Below are 11,103 nucleotides of genomic sequence, written 5' to 3'. Positions count from 1 at the left end.
TGAGCTAACGGGGCTAACATCAACTTGATTTTCCTCTTTCTGTATTGGGTTATTCGTGCCCTCTGCGCAGTCTGACAGGCTCATGGACGTCTACCCTACTTCAAATAATTTACTGTTTCCCTTCTTTGTAATTCTCTAACAGAATTATTGTCATAACTTGTGCCACCTGTTAGGCATTCAAGATTAATTACATTTTGTTTAATGTTTATAAAATGTGAAACCTGGCTACAATTACCCTAAAATCCAGTGCCTTTTTCTGTGCCTTTCACGTTTTGTGAGCTTCTAAATTCAATTTTAGTATTTTCCTAACCGAAGCTAGTCAATTCTAGAAAATCAAACAAACAGACAAGACAAAAGTATGCATTTTGAAAAAGCAAATCATTTGACTCGTTTTACTTAGTGGAAGTTTCAAAGAAAAGTAAAATAAAATTAGACACTCAGAGTGTCCATTTCCTCTTTATTTTTATCCCTTTGCTGCAGTCACTGTCTGTTGTCACTTTATAATCGCAGTGCAGTTAAATACCTTAGCAAGTGCATTATATTACTAAGCATAAGAGACAATAGCACATCATAAGCAACATTATTACCTTTAATTTGTGTTGATATTGAACTGGTGACATAAAAAGTACCTAGTGCGCATAAAGCATACTTTTCTGATGAATAACTGTCACAACATTTTAATGTTCTTTTTAGATCTCATCCAAACTTTCCAGTGATGTTTGTATTTCTATTTTTTAATCATACAGTAATTATCATACTGTATGAATAAACTGCTTCATTAGTTAAACACACATTTTCCTTAAGTCTGCTCATGAAATTATAAACAAACATATTAAAGTTGTGCAAAAATTATAACCTTAGTTAGGAGATTAGTTTAAAACCTATTTTAAATAAAAAAAAGAAGAAAAAAAAAGAAAAAGGTAACAGAGAAGCCATTCTGGTGTCCAAATACGATTTAAGAAAATACCTTTTTTCTCGATCATTTGATTTCTATTATTTTGAGTCTTGTAATATTTGCCTAAAAATATCCACCTGGCTTACTCTATGTCTTGTTTACCCTACTATAAATGCTGTGTCTCTGGTTTATATATATATTTAAATATATTAAAAAGTTGCTCATTCTATTTTAGCTGTGAACTACTTTTTTTTTCATTCATTCACAGTTTAAAATAAACATGTCACATGTTAACATAAACAAAAGTTCTGAATGAAAAGGAGTAGTTTGAAGAAAAAAAAATCTTATACAGTCTACCTCTTCTCCCAAATGTCAATCTACTACACCACAATTCAATTCAATTCAATTCAATTCAAAAATACTTTATTAATCCCAGAGGGAAATTAAGTGTTGTCGTAGCTCATCTTCCTGGTTTTATTCAAAAGTTGTTAGATGCTGATTGCTGTGGGAAGGAAGGATCTCCTACAGCAAATACGAAGAATCTGGCCACAGATACCGATCTGTCCACCCAGATCCAGCTTGCTGTCAGATCCGGCTGGCCTCTCTGTCCTCCTGGGCAGCAGGGCCGCCCGAATGCCCACCAGAACTCCTCCCAGAGCGATGGTCACTCCTCCCAGCAGTCTGCCGAGCTCCTCGTCACTGCGGACAGCCAACTGTAGGTGCTGATGGACGATCCTGTTCTTCTGCTGTCATGAGCCGTGTTTCCTGCTAGTTCCAGGATCTCAGTTTTCAGGCACTTGAGCGCAGCTGACAGGTAGATGAGAATGCGTCCACAGAACATCCTTTTCAACTCATTTGAGATTGGGGGCTGTAGTTGAGATATTATTTGAGCTTTTGAGATGTTAATCAGCTGCTGTTGTTGTAGAAAACTGCCTTGTTGCCATGGTTACGCATCATAACAAATGTCCAAAACTAAAAAAAGTTTCAGTAAAAATCCTTCCAGCTGCACAGCATCTGATACCAGAGGAAACAATCATCCAAAAATATGATTTACATCCAGAAAAAGAGGAACTAAAGTTTCCAAAAGCAAAATCTCAGAATGAAAGTAACAGAGCTGCTCCAACATGCAGCCACCTTGAGCGGCGCAGTTCTAGAACTAATTCTAGAACAAGCAACCAAGTTTCAATATAGACACATCTTTGAACACAAAACAGACAATGTATATATATATATAAAAGCATTATCTTTGTTATGATGCATCACTCTGAATCAATATACTTCATTGTACCTTGAAATAAAATTATATTCATACATATTAATTTTTTGGTATCATATAACTGCATCTGTGGTGGTGTATACTGTAATTCTTTATATTTTAGCAGCAGCCACTAAAGGGCAGTGTGTAACAAAGTGGTCACAGTTTGACTTCTACCTTTGTTTGTCAAAATGTTGTTTCAGGGTTTGACAGTGAGCATAAAACTGTGTTGGGTTGTTAAATCTGCGTGTCCTGCTGCGCTGTTAGTTCTCTTATCAGGTTATTAATCTCAGCTAATGAGTGCCAGCACATGCAAGGGTGAGTAAATGCCCTATAAAAGTGATATTTTCAATGTTAAATTATTTGTCACCGGACAAACTGTGTCCACATTGTGTGTTATGAACCGGGGAACAACTGCAGTTTGAAAGAATAATAGAATTGAGACACAGACATCCAAACTTGAAGAGCAGAAACAGCTGCCATTACGCCTTTTTATGAATCATCATACAGAAAGTAAAGTACAGACTGCTCTGCAATATATATTAAATAGACCAGATAACATAGCTATAGGCTCATTCTGAGCCTTTAGTATTTTTTTGTCCAGTGCTCCGTGTTCCTTTTGCTACTAATGTAATTAAAAAGTTAAGATTTAAAAAAAAAATCTGCGTATTTTTGACATTATCAAACGTGATCTAGGTATAAATGAACTTGCATCATAGTATTTTAGGTAAAAATGGTTACATTTAACATAAAAATAGTGGCTTTAGTGTATTTTATGCCAAAATGTATATAAGAAATAGTTGAATATTTGTTTTTATTTTAACATTTGAAATGCTAAAACTTTCAATAACTGTTATCACTCATCCACCTAACACAATTTTCAATTAAATTTAGTTTTATGTATTTTTTTGGTATATTATGTTCTTTATTTATAGCAGCTTAAGTATTTTTGAACTCATAGGTAGATATTTTTCATTTTCACACAACTTCCTTCATATTTAAACACCTTTCTAATATTAGCATTAAACAATTTGTCAGACAATTATCTTTTCACCTGATTTAAGCAATAAAAACCTGGTTAGAACTCTAAGCACGTATTTCTTTGGGAGGTACTGATTCCTCCCTCTGTCATGTACTTCCTGAGAAATCAAAGCAGTAAAAGAAGTCTGTTAATCAATAATAATATGTCTAGAGGGCAGAGTATATTCCCTGCAGGGGAGTTTACAGCTCAGTTTTTGTCAGCTGAGTTTAGGAAGACACACAATAAGTAAGCCATTATCGCAGCTTTTCTTTGAATTTTGCCATTTGTTTTGCAGTTTCATTCAAAATCTGTTGCACACGAGCGGTCTGAAGTTCTGCTAATCTCTATGAGTGCACGGAGGCATAACCTGAACTCGCATTCCCGCACATTCAGAACACACGAAGCTGTTATTCTCACAGGTGTTTGGATTGAAATGGGCAACTTCTATGTTTTTCAGTGGAAGAAAACGACGTCCAACTCAAAAATGTAACCCAGATCAGTGGGAAAGGCATCGACAACGAGGCTTTTGAATTAGAGGTGCGTATCGCTTTTTCTTTTCGTTTGTCTTGCTGAATGAAAAAAAAAAATACAACACAATAATTGTATTGCTTTGATTTTGTTAGGAGGAGCACACTGAGGACAATAACAGCAACAAAAGTCAGACGAAAAAAGCTAAAAAAGGATTAGGCTCATATCTGAGGTCTGTCAGGTTGAATTTTTATTATTTATTTTGTTTGTTTGTTTGTAGTAATAAAATATATTGTCATACTTCTGGTAAAAGCTCTGCAGCATTTTGCCAATGCAGTCATATTTTAATAATTCACTGTACACTGTGTGCTACTGAATTTGGATTTTACTTTATTTAAAATCAGACTAGGTTCATTTGTCTTGATGCACTGGAAACATGAAGCATTATGAACATTTTGTATGAATCTGGATATTTTACCTTAAAAACTATTATTTGAAATTGCACAACATTTTCTAACCAATAACATAAGCACAATATTTTTTCAAAGCTTGCTCAACATTTGACTTGTTCTGCTTCTCAGTCATGTCTCCAAGCCTCTTAATGTCACAGAGAGTTACATCAAGGCTCACTCAGAAACCCTCAAATACATTGTCCTGGGCATACTGGGAGCAGGTAATGTTTAAAGTCTGCTCTAACAGAAGTTTATTCAAATCAGAGGATTGTGACTAAATGTAACGTTTGTGATCTGCAGGTTATGTGGCATACTTCATTGCAGCCTGTGTGTTGGATTTCCACAGGGCGACCGCCCTCGTAGTCCTCACCTGTTTGGCAGTTGTTGCCAAGTCTTATGAGCTCATCAAGAAATACCAGGGAAAAAACATCAGTCGGTGTTTCAAACCCGCAGTCAGATGCTTCAAATCCAACTTGAAATGGCTCAAATGGTGACTTGAGTTAATGTTTTCTGTTCCACTGGCTTCCTATCGTTTGTTTCGTGGTATTCATTGAAGACTGTGCTGCTTTTGTGTGTGTGTGTGTTTTCAGGGTTTTCATCGTGATAGTGCTGGTCCTGCTTTTGTTGTGGCTCGTCTTAGACACGAGCAAGCGTCCCGAGCAGCTTATCTCATTTGGGGGTGTGTGCATGTTTATTGTGCTTTTATTCCTGTTCTCAGCACACAGGGCGATGGTGAGTTTTACACGGAGTTCAACTCTAATCAAGAATGCATAGCTTCTTATGGGTTGCAGCTGTTTTGAAACGTGTTTGGTTATTATCAGTCCAGTTATCTCGTCTGCTTATCTGACACTTCGGATTTCACTGGGCCTGGTGCCTCTGTCATTTTAAGGTTTATCTGACGTGCTCCTTTGTAATAACATTGTAAATAAGGAAACTCCCTGACTCACTGTTGGTGCCTAATTTTTGGTAGCGATACCTAATACAGTCAGCATGTACCAGGTGCATACCTGGTATTCTTAGTTCCATGGGGTAAATACCTGGTGTGTACTTGATATGTCCCCAGTAAGTACTATGCATTAGGTAAGTACCAGGTGAAAGGTAAGGCACCAGGTACAGTAAATGCTCAATAATTACTAGATATATTCCCAGTAAGTGCCTGACTTGTACAATGTAAGGAACCAAGTACATACCCGATACTCATGGTTCAAAGTATGGGAGGTACAGGAAGAGCTTTACTCCCTCAATCAAGTCTTGTACTCTCCCAAAAGAGGCAAAAAGAAAAGAACGAAAAGTAAAACAGGTGGAGTGTTGAGTTTTATATTCCACATTACCCACAATCCTTCATCACCCACATCCTTTTTTAATTTATTGCTCAAATAAACATGAAAAACTGTACATGATTTCATACTCCTCAACTTGAAATGCTGTTGTTTTTTAATGAGCCCTCATGACGTTAAAACAGGGAAAATGCTAAAATAAATGACTAAATATATGTTTGTTTTGCATGCAATGGCCTTTATACATATAAAAAGTGGAGCCCTCATTGTTTAATATGAATACTGCCAAAACGTACTGGGTAAATACCTGATATGTACAGAGTACATAGCATGTATCACTGCTTTTTCTTCCTTTTCTTTTAGGTATCATGGAGACCAGTGTTTTGGGGTCTGGGGTTGCAGTTCTGTATTGGCCTTTTTGTTATAAGAACACAGCCTGGACTTGTTGCTTTTGACTGGCTTGGAAAACAAGTGCAGGTACAACTTTGAAAAATGTATATAATTTTATTTAATCATAGTCTCAGTGCCATAATAACAAACTTTCAGGTTACAGGTTGTGAGAATAGATTAACTGATAAAATATTAAGTAAAATAGCATGATGAAATGGACACTAAATAGCTAATTTAACGTCATTTATATTATTAGCATCCCAAAGCATTTGAAACACACGTTTTTCCCATTGCAGACTTTATGAGTGTTTCTAATCTACTACAGTCCAGTACTATTTAGCTAAATTGATCATATATGCTTATCTTTAGATCAACTTTATAAGCCATCCAAAGGTTGAGGTAGCAGATTATAAAATTGTGTCTCTTAGTCACTTTTTAAAGTGTAGTTCAACCCACTATCTCAACTGAGCTGTAACGTAATTTCCTGTTGTAAAACATAATAACTTCTTGCTTTAATATTCATGGATTGGTAAAATGAATAATATCTCCCTAAATAATAAAATCAGATTTTTTTTCTCCATATGCTCACAGGTGTTCCTGGACTACACTAAAGCTGGGTCATCATTTGTTTTTGGTAATGACCTGATTGCTGATGTTTTTGCTTTTCAAGTAAGTGTGCACGTGAATTCAAACGCACACAGGTCCCATATGGATCTCGACAGTGTTAAAATGAAGCTTTGTGTTTTCTCCTCAGGCCTTGCCCATTGTTGTGTTCTTCAGCAGCGTGATGTCTGTCCTTTACTTCCTAGGAGTCATGCAGTGGCTCATTTTGAAGGTAAAGCATGCCCATCGTGCTCCTGAAGGTCTGGGTGTGTGCTGCGTTACATGTGCAGTGATATACTGTGATCCGTGTTTTTGTCCACGCAGATCTCATGGGTTATGCAGATAACGATGGGAACCTCTCCCACTGAGACCTTGAGTGTGGCAGGCAATATATTTGTTGGGCAGGTACTCTGCACGAGACTTCATTTCTTGGCAACACTTTGCCACTTTTTTTTAATTCACATAAATGCAGGTGCTTCGTAACTAGAGAAGGCAACTACAAATAGCTGTTAAAAAGTGTTTACACTCAAAGTTACCATGTTTTAAAAAATTGTTTTACATGTGTTTGTGTGCATTAGACTGAAGCGCCACTGTTGATCCGCCCCTATCTGAAGGACATGACCAAATCTGAGATCCATGCTGTTATGACAGGCGGCTTTGCCACGATAGCCGGCAGTGTGATGGGGGCATTCATCTCATTTGGGGTGAGAAAAAGCTGTTGCATACTCTCATATAACATGCACAAACAGGTGCCAAAGTAAAGTCAACTTAAAGAGGTGTGTTGGGCATAAAAGAGCAGCTTCATTTCTTTACTCTTCCCTCCTGCAGGGTTAAAACGACTCCTTAGGCCTCGGACAGCAGGAGGAGTTTTTCTTTAATTAAACACCTGTAGTATTTATAAAACTACAATTGGGTGACAAATAACAAAAACTAAACCAAAAACTTGAAAAAGCTAATAAATAATAATGTCAATTTAATTACCGTATTTTCCAGACTATAAGTGGCTCCGGAGTATTTCATCAGTCCAAAAATGCCTCACGAAGAGGAAAAAACAATAAATAAGTTGCTTTGGAGTGTAAGTCACATTTATTTAGAAGTGTACTTCACAAAGTGCAAGAACAGACATTTAATCTGAAATAACAACAACACAGAGAACATACGTGGGATCATGAACAGACTTAATTAACATCACAAGTCAACGAGTCTAACTAGTAAGTTATCAGTAAATTCACCAATCTCATTCCACATCACTGTTGGGGGCATTTTACTTGAGTTAAGTTTTTCTCAGTTGTCTCTAAGTGAATGTTGGGGTGGGGGGGGGGGGGGGGGGGGTAGCAGTAGAGGAACAACATATGGCTGTCAAAAGCATAGAGGGCCCTCTCGCTGCTGCAAATGGTGATGTTTACACTTTGTTTCATGCCAGTATGAATGAACATTTAACATGTGAGTCAAAAATTACGTCATGAGTATGAAAAAAAAAACGTATATAAGTCGTTTTAAGTTACAGGACTGGCCAAACTATGAAAAAAGTGTGACTTATAGTCTGGAAAATATGGTAGATATGAAATCAAAGTGGGGCATCTTGTGGTCAAATGGCTGAGATGCACACTAAATCACATCACGTCCTGTTACACAGTATTGATTCATTTGGCGGGATAGATAGAATACTGTGTATTTATTACTACAACACTGAGGTAGTATGGAGAAAAAAGTGAAATGACTTTAAAAGATGGTGATGAACATTTTTCAAAGTGCCAGCGAGAAGCGAGATGGCAGCGTGTGTACTGATCAAAGGGCATAAAGTTTAAGTGCAAAACAAGAAAAGTTCTTGTTCAGAACACATTGTTCCCTCCTCCCTAATGGAGACACAGGAGAGTTAGTTTGGGTAAGACCTTTCAACAAGGTCTTGTGGTTTAAAAAACTAAAACTAAATTGCAAAGGGTCATGCCATAGAAATGATAAAATTCTTCAAATCGTTTGATTCTGCTCCAACAACATTGCAAAAATAAAAAATAAAAAAGTTGCCTGTTGGCACATTTAGGTGACTTAAAAGCAACTAAGTCTTTTCACACAAGAAAATATTCTTTTCAGCGGAGGATTGTACTCTATATCTTATCTGACCTTCAGTGGGGCAAAGTTGAAAGGGTGTAAAACTCATGAGGGCTAATATTTGCTGACATCAGTTTATGATACAAATAGCTGCTGAAACTGGGAAACAAAAACATAAAACAGTAAATTAATACAGAATTCAAGGGTCTTTTCATTGTGCAAAACAAATCCTGTGCACTAATGTTGTCTCTAGAATGAATTATTGTTTATATTCTATAGATCGATGCATCTTCCCTGATATCAGCCTCTGTCATGGCTGCTCCTTGTGCTTTGGCCATCTCTAAGCTGTCTTACCCGGAGACCGAGGAGAGTCACTTTACTTCAGAGAAAAATATCAAAGTGGCTTGTGGGTCTGTGTACATCATTTGATTTATTGTAACTGGGTTACATAGTTTTTTTTACCCATTGTTGTTGTTTTAATTTGCCATTTTTTATTAATTTCTAGAGATGAGCAGAACATTTTGGAGGCTGCTAGCAGTGGTGCATCTGCTTCTATAGGTCTTGTTGCTAACATTGCTGCTAATCTCATAGCATTTCTTGCCATACTTGCATTTATAAACCAGGCGTTGAGTTGGCTTGGAGGAATGGTGGGATATCCTGAAATCACTTTTCAGGTAAATGCATGTTTGCATACTGTTTGGTTACTTAAAGCAATAGTGTTTTTTTGTTTTTTTTTAGTTGTGGAAAAGTTTTGAACAATTAACCTTTTATCTGCTGCAGATAACCTCATAAACAGCCTCAGTTAAGAGGAAAATAGTTCAACTTCCGTTGTAGCTCGTGGAACTTCCTGCAGGAATATTTTGATATTTTTTTTGCCAAAGTAATTGTGGAAAGAAAAAAGGGTGGTGATGTAATTAATGTAATTTAAAAAAATGTAATAATATTTGCATGAACTGCTAAGAAATATGAAAATAATGAAATCAACTTTGTTCTTGGACATGCTCGTATTAGCTCAATCAAAATTAAAGTATATATTTTTTTCAAACTGAATACATTTGAAGAGCTATATTTTGTATAACAGCTAATATGTTAATTTTCCTAACCCTTGCATAAAACTTCACTTTAAGAAATATCTGTATTTATTTAAGTTGTAGAATTTAATTTGGCATCTTGAACAAGTATTGAGCCTTGAACCTTTCCACATTTTGTGAAGACAACTCTATCCCTGACCTGTCAGGTGTGTTCCTTGGTCTTCATGATGCTGTTTAATCACTAATGTGCAGTAACAAGCCTCTTCTGACAGCAGTTTGTTGCAGTGAGTTTTAGTGAGAGGTGTCAGTGTAATAAGGGCTGATAACAAATATGAACCAAACTTTTCAGCTTTTTTTTTTTAAGTGTTGAAAACCATGTATCATTTTTCATTCTGCCTAACAATCAAGTGCTACTTTGTGTTGGTTTATCAAATATAATCCCTGTAAAATATTGAGTTTTGTCTGTATCATAGCAAAATGTGGAAAAGTTCAGATTAGATTAATACTTTTTCAAGGCACTGTAATTTACGATTTTGTTTTGCCATTTTTATCAGTAAATTTATTATAACCACTTAGCAGTGGGTCTTTAACCATGTTTGTTTTTGTGTTTGTAGTTAATTTGCTCCTATGTGTTCATGCCTGTGGCCTTCATGATGGGAATACCATATGGTGAGAGTTTCACAGTGGCTGAGCTCATTGGAACTAAGCTCTTTCTCAATGAGTTTGTGGCTTTTGAGAAGTTATCTGAATTAAAAGACAACAGACTTAACGGACTTGATGAAGTGATAGGAGGCAACAGACAGTGGATATCTGTGAGTAAATGTTCTGAGCTGAGTAAGGCCAGTGCTCCTAAACTCACAAGAGCTACGCAAAACTGGACGAGAAATAATTCTGTAATCCAAAAATATAACACGATTTTCTCATTTCAGGTCCGATCAGAAATAATCACAACTTACGCTCTCTGTGGGTTTGCCAATTTCAGCTCACTGGGAATTGTGATTGGAGGCCTATGTGAGTATCATTTCACATGTCATTTTCATGTGTTTTAATCTTATTCTCAAGCAATTCGTCTTTTCTCACAGCTGCTATATGTCCAACAAAAAGAGGCGACATCTCGTCTCTGGTGCTGAGAGCGATGATCACTGGAACTTGTGTTTCTCTGGTCAATGCATGCATTGCTGGTAAAACTGTTTGTTGGTTTCCTCATCTCTTGGGCCTTTTCTAGAGTGAGTTATTAGACTAACCCTTTCTTTGTTTTCCAGGACTTCTCTTCATTCCTCCACTTGACTGTGTACAACTGTTTAAAGAGTCTGCCTTCAATGCCACGGATGGAAGCATTCAAACATGCTGCCAAGACTTATTTGCAAGGTATAAAGTTAAAATTTCTGAAGGCTGAAATACCAAAACAAAATCCCTACATATCCCTTTTCTGTCCTGGTTTTACAACATTAGCATCTGACATGTGAAATGACTTGTTTTGCAGCACCGTAAACAACGGGACCATCTGGTTTGAAGGATCGTGGAGTTCGGTCCCGAACGTCACAGTGTTTTTCTCCAAATGCTGTCAGTGTTGTGGCCTTTCTGATGTGCCTGTTTGTATGTAGCGGTGAACAGTGGTGTTCAAAGTCTCCAAACTTTTATTAACTGAACAAACTTGTTGGG

The 11,103-nt window shown here is 36.8% G+C and overlaps 1 protein-coding gene across 1 annotated transcript; it reads left to right on the top strand.

Annotated features, from left to right (window-relative positions):
* Positions 1 to 3,384: 3,384 nt before the first annotated feature.
* On the top strand, positions 3,385 to 11,047 carry slc28a1 (solute carrier family 28 member 1). Its single transcript, XM_037682894.1, has 18 exons — positions 3,385 to 3,417; positions 3,629 to 3,708; positions 3,795 to 3,871; positions 4,221 to 4,312; positions 4,392 to 4,581; positions 4,682 to 4,823; positions 5,732 to 5,845; positions 6,350 to 6,427; positions 6,513 to 6,593; positions 6,686 to 6,766; positions 6,940 to 7,065; positions 8,690 to 8,820; positions 8,916 to 9,084; positions 10,056 to 10,253; positions 10,371 to 10,452; positions 10,524 to 10,622; positions 10,704 to 10,809; positions 10,925 to 11,047. Coding segments are annotated over exons 1-18 (1,968 nt in total). The 5' UTR covers positions 3,385 to 3,416; the 3' UTR covers positions 11,046 to 11,047.
* Positions 11,048 to 11,103: the final 56 nt, after the last annotated feature.

This window comes from Nematolebias whitei, chromosome 10 (assembly GCF_014905685.2).
Source record: "Nematolebias whitei isolate Nwh7 chromosome 10, NemWhi1, whole genome shotgun sequence".
NCBI lineage: Eukaryota > Metazoa > Chordata > Actinopteri > Cyprinodontiformes > Rivulidae > Nematolebias > Nematolebias whitei.
The sequence above is the reverse complement of the archived record's forward strand: the minus strand, read 5'-3'. Positions and strand labels throughout refer to the sequence as shown.